Here is a 14,575-nt window from a genome sequence, read left to right as displayed (position 1 = left end):
AAAAATAATTTGGTTGGATAAAGTTTGCACCATCAGACTTTAACACTGTTTTCTGATTAGATTACACTTGCAAACATCTGAACATAAAACGTTAAAATAACTTCAATGAGTGTAAAGATTTTTACATACAACTGTTGTGTTTTTATAACCGAGTATCAGGGCCAGTTTGCAAATAAAAACAACTTTAACATTTTCATAAAATAAACTTCTAACTGTAAAATTACAAAAATAAAGTCGAATATTTACGACTTTTAAAGTTATAGGCTAAATTTGACTTTTTCCTGTAAATTTTCCTAATAAAGTTGCAAATTTGTGACTTTAAATTAACTTTTTTTATTTTTTTTTTGTTTGTGGCCCAAATACTCCGTCATATGTTTTAAAAATGTAGGTAAGAAATGTTCTGATAGTGACCTAAGAAAACAAGAATCAGAGTAACTAATACATCTATTTTCACTAACAACCAAACAGAAAAATGTACAAAAACTATGAATTTCTGCAACAGAGTTCTTGAAAAGTAGGAAATGTTAATGACCAAAGCTCAGTGTGATAGTTATTTTCTTAAAAGCAATAAAATCCGTGATTGTTCATGTTGAATGACCAGAGGAGGGCAGACTCGCTGTAGTTATTATCAATCTTCCCGATAAAGATATTTTTGAAACTATAAAAAATAGTTTAGTCTCTTCTTTTGATTGTTAGTTGCTTCACATTTGTTTCTAGTAAAATTGTTAGTATTTCCCAGTGATTATTAAGGCTATATGGATACAAAAATAAATTATTGTCGCATTCTTTGGGACTCTCTTAAAAACAACAACCTGTTTGTGGTATGGAATTAGCTTAAATATCATTAAGATTAAATGTGAGCCATCCTGAAAGATGAAGTAAAAAAATAGTCTGACAGAAGCCGTTCCTTTTCTACTGTCCTTCCTTTGTCGTCCTGTTCTTCTGAGCCAGGCTGGAGATGGCCTGGGCCAGATTGTTGATCGCCTCTATTTTCCGCTCCTCCAGAGCTTTCTGTTGCGCCCACATGTTCATCTTCCTCTCCTGCAACTCCAGGTACAGCTGCAGGACGTCCTGCGGAGGCTTGGCGGGACAAGGAGCGGGCGTAGTGGGAGGCGTGGGCAGGATGGGTGTAAACCTCTTGCTCGCCATAGCCTTCCCCACCCGAGTGCCGCTGAGCTTGGCCCTGCGCTGGGCTTCGATCTCGTCTCGGCTCTTCCCCAGGACCTCATGCATGGCTTTGAAGAACTCCCAGTGCACGCTGGCCGGGCCCAGCCGCTTCGCCCGCTCCGCGTTCTTCCTGTATGTGGCCAGCATGTTCCTCCACTTGAGATCGCACTCGAATGCTTTTACTGTGAAGTCTGTGACCTGCGACTCCCTCAGTTTGCTGTTGACTTTCTCTGCCACCAGCTCCCACAGCTTCTTCTTCTTGCACACGGGCTGGTCGAAGGCTTGGTCCATTTCCAGACGGGTGTTGACCAGCTGCCATGTAACTTGCACCGTCCAAATAAATTCTAGAGATGAAAAAGGACTCAATAAAACGTTTGAATATTTGAAGTCCCACAATATATTTTATCCATTGTAAAAGCATTCCAAGAGGTCTTTTATTTATGATTATTTAGCCAAAATAACAAAAAAACCTGTGTTGTTTTTTTAAGACATTTTTTAAGACAGTTTTCTGCAGACCAGCAGTAGCTCATTAGATATTCGCCTCTGAGTTACCTTGTGCTTATTTCCCATCAGCCCTTTGTTTACACTAGGGGTGTCAAAGTTAATCACACAAGGGGCCTAACTCCAAAACACACCTTAGGTCACGGGCGAACAGGATAAACGTTTATTGAACACTCTAAAAATATTTTTAAGACTTTAAAACCTTAATTTTTAACATAATTATGAACTAGATATAAAACATTATCTGTGATAATGCTAGTGTGAATGCTGTAGGCTGAATTTGGCTGCTGAAGATGCTCGTGCTGATAGCTGAAGATGCTGAAATTGATAGCTAAAAACACTAAAGCTGATAGCTGAAAACGCCGAAGCTGAAAGCCAGCTGAAATATTAGCTAAATGCCAAATTAGCCTAAAAACTAAAAAAAAAAAAACAACTGCTAGCATGTAGCTGAAAAAATAGCAACTTCAAAATAACCAAAAAACTGAAAAAAAGCATAAATTAGCCAAAAACAGCTACAGTGTAAATGTAAGCCTAACTCCAAAACAGCATGTAAAAACAAAAAAAGCCTAAATTAGCCAAAACAGTCAGCATAGCTCAAATGTTAGCTAAACTTCAAAAAATTGTAACTTTTTCGCATAAATATGAATAATATAAAGGCAGAAATATATTATTCTAGAATAAAACAGTTTACATCTTAAATAACTTTCAATATTTTACTCTGAATAAAAATTATATTTTGTCAAAATTATTAAGTTAGACATGAGCGCAAGATAACATTCGGTCACTAATGGCAATAAAATAAAATGATCTGGAGGGCCGGATAGCATTATCAGGAGGGCCTGATCTGGCCCCCGGGCCTTGACTGTAGAGCCAGATTCCAGCTCAGACGAGGAAAATGTTAATGGTTCCATTTGTTTGCAAGTGGATCCATCAGAATTGTACCAGAGAAAGGAGACTTTGGCATCTGCTGTGTCACAAACCTGAACTTTTTCATCTGCTCCTGATCCAACATGTTTTAAATACTCAGAAATGCAGTTTTAATATTAAATGATTTTATACAACTCCTCCATCATGAGGAAAAAAGCTCCAAGAACATGTTAAAAACACCATATTACACATACACAACATGTTTAAAGAAAATTAAGCTTCGAATTGCATTTCTGTCCATTTCTTCCTTCAAATTCCTGTGAATCAGGAGCGTATTTGTGCTAAAGTGGGCGGGGCCACAACTCCCTGTTTGATGCATCCACTTCCAGACAAATAGATCCGTTTATGTCTTTGTTTTTTTCTCATTCTAACTGTAACTGTACGACTTAAAAGCTCCAATATTCCTCGCCTGTAATGTTATATTGTGGTTGTGAGTGGCTGTAAGCTAGCGGAAAAGTGTAAATGCAAGGATGATGGGAAATGAGGGCAGGCTTACTCCATAGAGGTACATTTTTAGGTATTAGTAAATGCTGCTCTGTAGAAACTATTTCCTAAAAAAAACAGTTTATATATATTAAGCTACCTTAGGCTAAAATTAAAAACGGCGTAATTACAATAATTAACAGACCTCTGGGAATGCTTAGGTGAAAAGATTATCAAATTGAGAGTTTAATTTTAAGTATGTATACAGTCGCCCACAATCAGACATGCGCACTCACCAGTCACTCATCGCATAATGCGCTGACACTCAGAAACCTGTTTAACTTTAAACTAAGTACCAACCTGCTCTTGTTTTATTCCCGATGGAACCGGAAACGACCTTTTCTTTCTCTTCCCCCTCATTATTTGGTACTACAATAGTTTCCGTCACCTCCATTGTGTTCATTTGACAACAATAAATTCAAACTCTCCTTTAAATCGATGTGTCTATCGCGGAATTTAACAACCTAACTCAGAATCCATTACGCTTTTTTTACGGCGTCGAATAAGAAATACGTTTTACCTGGTTGTATGGGATTTGTAGTCTATTTTTTGGTGTTAAGCTTTTCCCGGGACGGATTTAAACTACAATCCCTAAATGCTTTGATTTCAGTATCTTTTTTTGTGGGGAATGTAGTTCAATTTCGCTGTGTATGACTGAAAAACAGCCAAATTTGAACCACATATCCCAGAATTCCTATAAACAACCGACCTCCTTTCTTCCTTTCCTCCCTTTTGTCCCCGCCCTTGTTTGTTGCTTTGCTAAAGATGGCGTTAGCGGCTAGCCACAGCGTTTGCATTATATTTTCAATTTTTTTTCGACGATTTGTAACAAAAATAACGATGAAATGGATATATTAGATGAACATAAAGGCATCATATTGAACAAATACGTCTGTGTAATGCAGAATAAAGCTCGCTAGGTCTCATCGTCGTGTAGGCCTGTTTTTCAGGGAGTGGGCCGGAAGATCGAACTCCATTTCCCATCAGTGAGTGCGGCGTCAGGTGGTACAAGTTTAAGTTTTTTGCCCCGGTGCCTATAATTCGCGTGACAAATTTAAATAACTAAGATATTTTTGTAAAATATTTTTTATTTTACAATTTGATTCATTAGCTAACAATTAAAGGTGCGGCGATATGCTTTTTAATTTCTCTGAGTTTGATTGGAAGTGTCCGGGGATGTGTCTGTTATGTTTGTGGGCACAGATAAGAGTGAATTGAAGTGAGATTTTGGCCTGACAGTTTGAGGAGCCATGGCTGGATCATCCTTAAAGGGTGAATGGAAGCACTCCAGACCGCCATCCAAAGAAGGCCACTCTCCTCCGCCAGAGTCATCTCTGTCCTGGTGTTTGGCGCACCTCCACAGATGTGGATCAGGGACTGAAAACCAGGTGGATGCAGGTGCTGGTAAAGAAATGGACAAAAGGTTCAGAGTCTCACAGTGGCGAGCCCTGGTTGCGATTCGGACTCAGCACATTAAGGCTGGGAAGGCTGGAATTGCCAAATTCCGAGATTATGGTGGACTCCGGCCTTTGATGAATCTCCTGAAACATTCTGAATGCCCGAGGAAGACTTTGGACCTGGCTCTAAGCATCCTGGGAAACTGCTGCACAGAGCTGGATACTCGCAGAGAGGTGAGATGCAGTACATTTTACAGGCTATGTTTATTTATTAACTGATGTTGTTAAATAAAATACCCATCAAACTTTATCTTTTCCCAGGTTCGGAAGATGGACGGGATTAACGTTCTAGGTATGTTGAGGAATGCATTGATGACATCATCACAGTGGGAGGAAACCATAAACGAAAGAATAAATGGAGCCAAAATCTTTTATTGAGCTCAAAATCTACTAACAAAACCCATAAACGTGTTGGGAATATCCAAAAGAAGTTTAAAATTATTATGGGATGGCCACAGGACCTTGATTGACATTTGTGTCGAAGTGTGAAATTAACAATTTTCACATTTTCTTAAAATATGCAAAAAATATCCTTTTTTTGGAGCGGAAAAAGAAAATGTAATTTACGTCTACAACCACAACTTAAGTTTTGTTGACCTTGGGAAGAGGCCAGCATCTTTAAAAAAACACCTTTTTAGCGACTTCTACAAATTTAAACGCCTACCGATTTTAATCTGTTGCCTCCTAACTTCTCGAACATCATTGGGAAGTTACTTAAGTTTGTACATTTTGAACGATGTTATCATGACAAGCTAAAAAAAAAAGTAGCGCTCATCTATTGGTTGCACATTTTTTACTTAATTGTTGTGAAAATGTTATATATGAATCCTATGCTCAAGATGAAGCAAACAATGTAGCATATAATACAAACCTTTAAGGAATGTGGGCGTGGTTAACTAAAACCTCCGTTGCCAAGGTAATAAGAACATTTATTTTTGCAGATTCTCCTAAAAATGACATCAATGTGTTCGTCACCCCCAGGCGACCAATGAATAAAATGGTTGCTATGGAGATAAAACTAACAGAAAAGCTGCCATTTTGAAAAAAGTGTTTTTTATACAATTTGTCACGTGCGACTCTGATCAGGATGCCAGGCGTTAAGGGGGAGGGGCCTGAAGTTCCAACTCAGACAGTGAGGGTGGGAGCGGGTAGTGTCTTTGCGGCTATACATTTAATTTTTTCTTATTTCCTCCTTTACTTTAAAAAAAACTGCAACATTTCTGCCATTTTACTTTTTTTCTTTGTCATCATCAGTTGATATCATGAAGAGAAACGTGACTCTGGAAACGGTTCTGAACCGAGCCGCCCGGGCTCTGGGGAACTTGGCCATGGATCCCGATAGCTCTCACCTTATCCACTCTGCAGGTAATTATGAATGGATGCTGAGCACCATTTACGTTGATCAAATGTAATTGTTTGTTTATGAAAAAAAATCAATGATTATGTGGAATAGTTGCATTAAATTCATGTATTGTTAATTTTTTTGAATATTTTATTCTCTCTATATGTTAAACAACATGTCATTGTAAATTTAATTTAGTTAATGTGCTTTGATTCATAAAACAAATTTTTTAATTAATTATATGACTATTGGGAGAGTTACGATAAGAAACCAATTAAATCAGATAAACTGAAAAATCTGTTTTTTTGCCTCAATTTAATGGCTATTATATTTTGACCGTTTACCATCTTCTTTTTGTCACAGGTGGCGTTCCTCTCCTCCTGCTCTGTCTGTCCATCTCCTCGGCTCCGCCCTCCCCCTCAGCGGCTCCTCCCACAGACTCCTGCCTCAAACTGGAGTGTGCTCAGTCGGCCGCTCGGGCTCTTCTCTACCTCTCAGACACGCCTTCAAGCCGCCTCTCCCTGATCACCCAGGGAGCTTTCTCCGCCCTCGCCCCACTTATCGCCCCCGAATATCCTCAGGGGCTGAGGCGAGCGTCGCTGAAGACCCTCCACGAGCTGAGCAGAGGCTGCGGCGTGGAATGTGCCAGGGAGGTGTCTCGCTCGGGGGTTCTGGCTCAGCTCGGAGTCATGGTGTCAGAGGACTCCGGTAAAGGCTTTGAAGAGCTGGCCCTGAAAACTCTGGCCAACGTGTGCGCTCAGGGCTGCCTGCGCCCCCTTGTGGGCTCGCTGGGGGTCATTCCGAAGTTCACAGAGGAGATCAAAAAGGACCCTCTGAAGTCAGGAGTCTTCCTCAAAGCTCTTTGCTTGTGCTGCAAAGAGGCGGTAAACCGGGCCAAAGTGAAGGAGAGCGGCGGCTTGGAGGTCCTCGTTAGCTTTTTATCTTCTCATCAGAACCACTCGCTCTCCAGGCTGGCCATCCTGGCCTGTGTGGACTTTGTTTTCGACGAGGCCGCCATGGAGCAGCTGCAGGAGTTTGGGCTCGTCCCGCTGCTCGTCGCACGGCTTGTCAGGATCACCAGGGAAGAGGAGCAGACGGCCGAGAAGCTCGACGCTAGCTCCTTCTCCAGCACGTCTCCTAAAGAGCTGCTTGTGGAGTCCTTTGATTTCCCTCCTCCTGAGGGGAGCAAGAAGGAGGACGCCTGTAGAGAACAAGGATCCTCCAGCTTTCTGAGTCTAAAGTACGGAAAAACAATCAAAGAGGATTTAATAAATAACAGGGCTGCCACGATTAGTCGACTAATCAACGACTAATCAACTATTAAAATAGTCAACGACTTATTTAATAGTCGATTAGTCGTCACTTTATATTATATGGAGTCAGAGTGTAGTAAAGTTGAACAAAGATATGAACGTAAAAACTCAATCACACTTTCAGTGATTTCAGCAATCTTGGTATCAAAACATCTAGCTTGTTCAGGACATTACTGCTTGTATTTTTGGTATTTATAAACTTTATAGTTTTTGAAATATTGAGCAAAATATGCAACATAGGAAATGAATGAGAAAGTCTTCAAGTTTCAACATTTTAAGTAGATTAGCAACAAGCCTTTAAATATATTCATGGACTATGTTTTCATCCTTTATAGTAATTTTCAAAAAATTTGGAGTTTAGCTAATATTTTAGCAACATGCTAACGTTTTTAGCTAATTTATGATCTTTTTGTTTTTAGTCTAATTTAGAGTTTAGCTTCTATTTTAGCTACATGCTAATGTTTTTGACTAATTTAGTTTACTGAGAAATTTTAGGCTATATTTGAGTTTAGCTAGTATTTAAACTATGTGCTAGCCTTTTTTTGTGGCTAACTTTTCATTTACTGAGGTTTTTTTATACTAATTTGGAGTTTAGCTAAAATTTTAAAAACAAGTTAACGTTTTTGGCTAATTTGCTAGGGTTTCTTAGGCTAATGTAGAGTTTAGCTTCTATTTAAGAACATGCTAACGTTTTTGCCTAATTTGTTATCTACTGGGTTTTTAAAGGAAAATTTAGAGTTTAGCTTCTATTTTAGCAACATGCTAACGTTATTGACTAATTTAGTTTACTGAGGAATTTTTGGCTATTTTGGAATTTCGGTAGGAATTAAACAATATGCTAGTTTTTTGCAAACTTGGCATCTGCTGAGTTTCTTTTAGCTAATTTGTATCTTAGCTAATATTTTTAAAACATGCTAACATTTTTGGCTAATTTGCTAGGATTTTTTAGGATAATGTAGAGTTTAGCTTCTATTTTAGCAACATGCTAACGTTTTTGACTAATTTATTTTACTGAAGAATTTTAGGCTATTTTGGAGTTTAGCTAGTATTTAAGCAACAAGCTAGCTTTTTTGGCTAATTTGTCGTCTGAGGTTTTTTGGGGCTAATTTGGAGTTAAGATCACATTCAAGCAACACACTAAATATTTTTTGCAAAATTGGCATGTATTAGGGATGATTTTTAATCAATTTTACTACAAAATTTTCAGAAATTTAGGTCAAGGTAGCTTTTGCATTTTCAGCAAATCCCTGCAGCAATAAAGTCAATTGGGTCACCATTTTCTGCAAACAGCTTCAGCATCTTTAGCAACTACTTTCAGCAAAAAGCATTCACACTAGCATTATCACAGTTAATGCAACTTTTATAGTTTAATCTTGTTTTAATACCAGATGCAGATGCTGCACAATTCATTAAAAGTTTATCATCTTCACTGTCTTTATTTTTAGTAAGTTTAAAGCTAATGATAGTTAAGATGTGTGTTTTACATCCACTTTGCCCTAATAAATAATAGTTCTGCAGTTACTCAGATGTTTCTCCTCTGCAGGTCCTGGTTGCTGTCTGAAGGGTTAATATCTTCTGAAGGGGATCTTCTGGATTCCTCTCGTGTGGATGGAGAATGTCTTCCCTCATCTTCTCCAAGCTCCAGTTCTTCTCTTAAAATCGCTCATTCTTCTAAATCTGCCGTCACTCCTTCTGCATCCTCTTCCCCGGCGTTATCCTTGTTTTCTGCTGGTTCCTCTTCGCCTGCGTTCTCCTCATCCTCAGAAACGTACTCCTCTCCTTCTAGCGCACTGGAATCCTCTTCCTCTGCTTCCTCGAAAACAAGCCAAGCCTCTCCGTCAAAGTTCTCCTCCCCACAGAAGAGGAGGAGGGCCAGTTCGGCGTCTCTCCTCACTAAAGTCACCCTGGACTCTCCTCCGTCTGTGCCTCGCCCGGCACCAGCCTACCAGCACCCGTACCACCCCGAGCCCTGGACTCCCGAATCCCCCGTCCTGCTGCTGCTGTCCCGTTTCTCCCACGCCGGGGACCCGAGTGCCGCTCTGGTCAGCTCCGGCGTCATGTCCGGGCTGCTCTACTACCTCACTCAGCACCAGGACCCGAGCAGCCGCTGCTTCCGTTTGCTCAGCCGTCTGAGCTGCAACCCGAACTGCCTGCAGGCTCTGGTCCGGACGGGTTCTGTCGCCCTGATTCACCATCACCTCTGCCAAGCTAAAGGAGGCGGGAATGGAGAGGAGAGACAGACGGAAAGAGTGAAGGTCAAAGTGAAACAGCTAGGTAAGACAGAACGTGTACTGTGACGCGTTGACACAAAAACCCCCACATATTGTAACTTTTCAACTGTTAACACGATAATTTCTGTAGATTCTGAAAGAAAAAAGCAGCATGAAAAGAAGTTTAAAATTATTATGGGATGGCCACTGGACCTTGATTGACATTTGTGACAAAGTGTGAAATTTAACAATTTTCATATTTTCTTAAAATCTAAAAAAAAACAAAATTTGGAACATAAAAAATAATTTTTCACGCACACCATCAGCCAAAGTCTACAACTACAACTCAAGTTTTGTTCACCTTTGACCTTGGGAAGAGGCCACATCTTAAAAAAAACACCTTTTTAGCGACTTCAGCAAATTTAAACTCCTTTAGTGGATTTTAATCTGTCGCCTCCTAACTCCACGAACATCATTGGGAACCTGCTTAAGTTTGTAGGTTTTATACAACGTTAGCATGACAAGCTAAAAAAAAAACGGCGCTCATCTATTGGCAGATTTTTTACCTAAATGTTGTGAAAATGTAATGTATGAATCATTGGCTCAAGCTGAACGAAACAATATAACATACAATACAAACCTATAAGGAATGTGGGCGTGGTTAGCAAAAAACTTCAGTTGCCAAGGTAATCGGAAAATTTACTTTTGCAGATTCTTATAAAAATTACATCAATCTGTTCGTCACCAGCAGGCGATTAAAAAATATAATGGTTGCTATGGAGATAAAACCAACCCAAAGCTGCCATTTTGAATTGAGGGTTTTTTAATTAATTTTTCACGTACAGCTCTGATCAGGGTGCCAGGAGCTAAAGGGGAGGGGCCTGAAGTACCACTCAGACAGGGAGGGTGGGAGAGGGTACTGTACAACTCCGCTTTAACACAAAAACTTTAACATACTGTAACTTTTCAACTGCTAACACGATAACTCCGGTAGACTCTGAAGGAGAAAAGCAGCTTGAGCGTTTTATTTATTTTTCTTAATTTCTCAAGATTGAAGAAAAAAAACACCTAGGTGGTGTAAAATTCAAATTTCGAATTTAATAATTCAAAATTTTGAATTTTATATTACGAAAACTTTATAAAGCCACTTATTAATTGTATTTTGATACATTTTTGCACCACAATTTTACAAATTTAAATGAAAATCCCTCAAAATGAGGCTTTTCATAGCAGTTATGTTCAGTTAAAATAGATGAATTCAAATAATTAATCAATTACATGTCATGACAGCTCTTTCTCCAACAGCATTTTCTTCAGCTGCTCCTGATTCACAACTATTTGAATAAAGAAATACAATTTTGAGCTTAATTTTCTCTATTTGTCCTCAGTCATCAGGAAATGCCATAAGAACATGTTTAAATCACTATTTTAAAGTGAGGACACCTCTTGAAGCAGTTTGCATCTGTTTTCTGACTTCATAGGTGTTGGTGTTCTGAATAACCTGCGGGTCCAGTGTGAGTCCGGTTTCGGTTCCGGCGTTGTTTCCCATGTGATGCTGTCGGGCTCGGAGTCGGACAGGATGAACTGTGCGCTCTCTCTTCCTTTCTTAAGCAGGTGAGGAGATGTTTAGATTCCTTTCATTTGTTCTGTTGGGTTTAGATGACAAATTTCTGTTTTTTTTTTAACCCTTCATGAGTATTTTTGAGTGATTTCTTTCAAATTTGCTCTATATTTTGGTGGGAATCCATCTGTTTCGTTCAACCACAGATTTTTTCATTATATTACACAATAATCCCACAATGAACTTGAAACTGTCCAAAAACTCAATTCTAAGAAGTAAATTTTATTATTTGTTTGCTGCAAAAATCAAAAGAATTGAGATTTTATTCTTTAAAACAAAGATAAAATTTTTTGAGACAAAATACAAATTAATAATTATAGAAGAAAATGGGTGAAAACAATGTGAAAAATGTCTGAAATAAAAAGGAAAAAAAATCCACTTTATTCTATTTATTACAAATATGTGTCGTAGCGCAAGTTAAGTTTGCTTAAAACCAGGAGTGTCAAACTCAATCGCACAAGGGTCCAAAATCCAAAACAAGCTTTAGGTCGCGGGACGAACAGGATAAACATTTATTGAACATTCTAGAAATACATTCTTAAAACTTCAAAACCATAATTTTTTAACATTAATATTAACTACATAAATAGCATTACCTGTGATAATGCTAGTGTGAAAGCTAAAGGCTGAATTTGGCTGCTGAAGATGCTAGTGCTGATAACTGAAGATACTGAAATTGATTGCTAAAAACACTGAAGCTGATAGCTGAAGCCACTGATTGCCAGCTATGATATTTTCAAAATGCCAAATAAGCTTAAACAACAAACAAACAAAAAACTTAGGTTAGCCAAAACAGCTAGCATGTAGCTGAAAAAATAGCTAAACTTCAAAATATCCTAAAAACTGGAAAAAGCTAAATTATCCAAAGTGTAAATTTTAGCTAAACTCCAAAACAGCCTTAAAAATGTAAAAAGAAAAGCCTAAATTAGCCAAAACAGCGAGCATGTAGCTGAAATATTTGCTAAACTTCAAAACATCCTAAAAAAACTAAAAAAAAAATCCCAAGTTACCCGAAATAGTTAAAATGTAGCTGAAATATTAGCTAAACTCCAAAATAGCCTAAAAAAATCGTAGTAAATGCCAAAATAGTCCAAAAAGCTATCAGGATGCCACTTTTTAAAGTTTTAAAACTGTAACTTTTTAACATAATTATAAATAATAAAAAGGCAGGAATATTATTCCAGAATAAATCATCTTAAACCTTACATAACTTTCAATATTTTACTCTCCTTAAAAATACATTTTGTCAAGATCTTTCAAGTTAGAAATAAATGCAAGATAACATCGGGTCTTTAATAACAGTAAAATAAAATGATCTGGAGGGCCGGATAGAATTACCTGGTGGGCCGGACCCGGCCCCTGGGCCTTGCCTGTGACACATGTGCTTTAAACCAAACATTTTAAAGCAAAAGACTTTTTTGAAAGAGTTCAGAGACCCCTAATGGTTATCTGATGACACACTTGACCTAAAAATATGTTTTTTTTTTCTTTTGCAGCAACAAAACTCTATTGAGGAAGCTCCTCCTCGACACCGGGGGTCTTCTTCTGGCTCTGAAACCTCTGGGTCTGTACGCGGATGCTGACGATGAGGAGGCGGGCGATGAAGATCACGCCGTGGAGTGCGGCCGCCTCCTTCCCGACCTGATGAACCTCCCCCCCTCCGGTCGGCTCCACTCTCTGTACGTCTCTCTCCTGATTGGATGCTTGTCTGCGTTGACCGTTAAAACTGACGTCACCAGAATAGACGTGAGTTTCCTGCCGCCGCCGCCGCAGTCACGCTGCAGTCCCGACGGAGACTCCGCCCCTCCCCTGAAAAAGCCCCGCCTTCTCCACGCCTGCCCGTACGCTCTGTGGAAGTTTGACCTGTTCCTGCTGCTGGACGACGGCAGCCGGCTCCCGGTCAACAGAGCGGCCGTGGGCGGCGTGGAGGGAGCGGCAGAGGAACACTCGCCGTACTTTCGGGCTCTGCTGAGGGGCGGCTTCGGAGAAGCTCACAGTAAAGCAGAAGACGCCATAAGAATCAAAGACACGACCACGGGAATGCTGCTGCCGCTGCTGCATTACCTCCACGGCTGTCGCTTTGGCGGGAGTCCGGCGTGTCCGGTTTTAGACACTTTGATCCACGATGGACTGATCTGCCGAGACACCAAAGAGCTTTCAACCAAAGACGCGGTTTTTCAGAAAAGCCCTTTGGGGGAAGCGATGATCGGAGCGTGCCGCTTTTTGGTGGATCCTCTGCAGAAGGAATTAGAGGATCTTTGCGTTTCGCTTCTGTGGTCCGGATCCTCTGAGACTCAAAGAAAACCTGCTGCAGATTCAGCAGAAAAGATAAAACTGGACCAGGAGTTTGCAGAAGAGAGTCCAACAGCAGATATGGAGAAGAAAACGTGTTTTTCTGGAACAGATCGAAGCATTTGCACAGGAATGGATGCAGCATCTGCAGCGTTGCAGAGTGCAGAGGATTCAGGACCAAAGCAGACAGAGGTCCTGGCCTCTCTGCTCCCTCAGATGTACTGCTTCTCGCAGCGCTACAACTACCCCGCCCTGCGTCGGACGTGCCTGTCCCTGCTGCTCGGCGTCCGGGACGGCCCGCCGCTGTTCCCGTCCTCGTCCGCCGCTGGAGTTTGCCTCCGTAGGTTAGCCAGGGCGGCGGACTGCACGGAGACTCTGAAGCAGGACCTCCTCCGTCTGGCCTCGGCCGCTCTGAGCTGAAGAATCCCGACCGCAAACTTCCAGCAACTAAAAAGACCTTCATTTTCATCATTCTGAAGATGATTTTTTTTGTTTGATATAATTTGACTTTATCGACAAGATTTTTTTAAATTTCTTGAAACAGTATTACATGATTTTTGTTTTTTATTTTGAAATTGTGTATCAGACGGATATCGGAGCGTTCTAGAAACGTCATGTAGCTGGACTTAAGAGATGCTGTAGAAAGCGGTTATTTATTTTGTATATAGAGATGCTATGGAACGACACACGTGCACTAACAGCTGTCAGATATGAGTGTGCAGCTAAATATATTCTTTATCACATCACTTGTTTTCAGTCTGTCCTCTCTGCATCCAAATACAGAAACTTTTTAAAAATCAAGATACTTTTATCGTCAGGGGAGTTATCTACGGTGGCCCTGAAGTTTAAATCACATCAACAAGTCATTAAAACGTTTTAAAGTTCACAATTAAGGAAGCAAAGCAAATATAAAAAAACAGAATTACATTTTAGAAAACAAAGCAAAATTTCAGAAACCAAAACATCAAAAACAAAATAAAAATTTTAAATAAAGTAATTTTCCGAGAAGAAAATGAAATGTTAAAAATAAAATAAATAGCGTTTCAGAAATTAATTTCCAGAAAACAAAATGTAAAAATAAAAAAAAGTAGAAAACAATATAAATTCCCAGAAAACAAAGTGAAATGTTAAAAAAAAACAAAATCCAAAAAGCAAAGTGAAATGTTAAACAACAGTAAAATATATTTATAATATAACAAAATACATTTTAAGAAAACAAACCAGTCGAAAAATAGAAAACAAAAATTCAGAAAATAAAATGA

At 39.4% G+C, this 14,575-nt stretch overlaps 2 protein-coding genes across 2 annotated transcripts; one reads left to right on the top strand and one right to left on the bottom strand.

Annotated features, from left to right (window-relative positions):
- Positions 1 to 426: 426 nt before the first annotated feature.
- si:dkey-66i24.7 lies at positions 427 to 3,581 on the bottom strand. The gene is made up of 2 exons (XM_024271575.2): positions 3,379 to 3,581; positions 427 to 1,511 (listed from the first exon to the last, which is right to left on the bottom strand). The coding sequence occupies exons 1-2, from the start codon at positions 3,479 to 3,481 to the stop codon at positions 913 to 915; spliced, it is 702 nt and encodes a 233-aa protein (XP_024127343.1). The 5' UTR covers positions 3,482 to 3,581; the 3' UTR covers positions 427 to 912.
- Positions 3,582 to 3,824: 243 nt separating this feature from the next.
- armc5 (armadillo repeat containing 5) lies at positions 3,825 to 14,059 on the top strand. Its single transcript, XM_024271574.2, has 8 exons — positions 3,825 to 4,064; positions 4,318 to 4,709; positions 4,797 to 4,827; positions 5,790 to 5,900; positions 6,241 to 7,117; positions 8,734 to 9,464; positions 10,882 to 11,014; positions 12,518 to 14,059. Exons 2-8 carry the CDS (start codon positions 4,329 to 4,331, stop codon positions 13,731 to 13,733), a joined length of 3,480 nt encoding a protein of 1,159 aa, XP_024127342.1. The 5' UTR covers positions 3,825 to 4,064; positions 4,318 to 4,328; the 3' UTR covers positions 13,734 to 14,059.
- The last annotated feature ends 516 nt before the right edge of the window (positions 14,060 to 14,575 follow it).

The sequence above is a fragment of the Oryzias melastigma genome, linkage group LG8, assembly GCF_002922805.2.
Source record: "Oryzias melastigma strain HK-1 linkage group LG8, ASM292280v2, whole genome shotgun sequence".
Lineage (NCBI taxonomy): Eukaryota > Metazoa > Chordata > Actinopteri > Beloniformes > Adrianichthyidae > Oryzias > Oryzias melastigma.
This window is presented reverse-complemented; position numbering and strand designations above follow the sequence as displayed.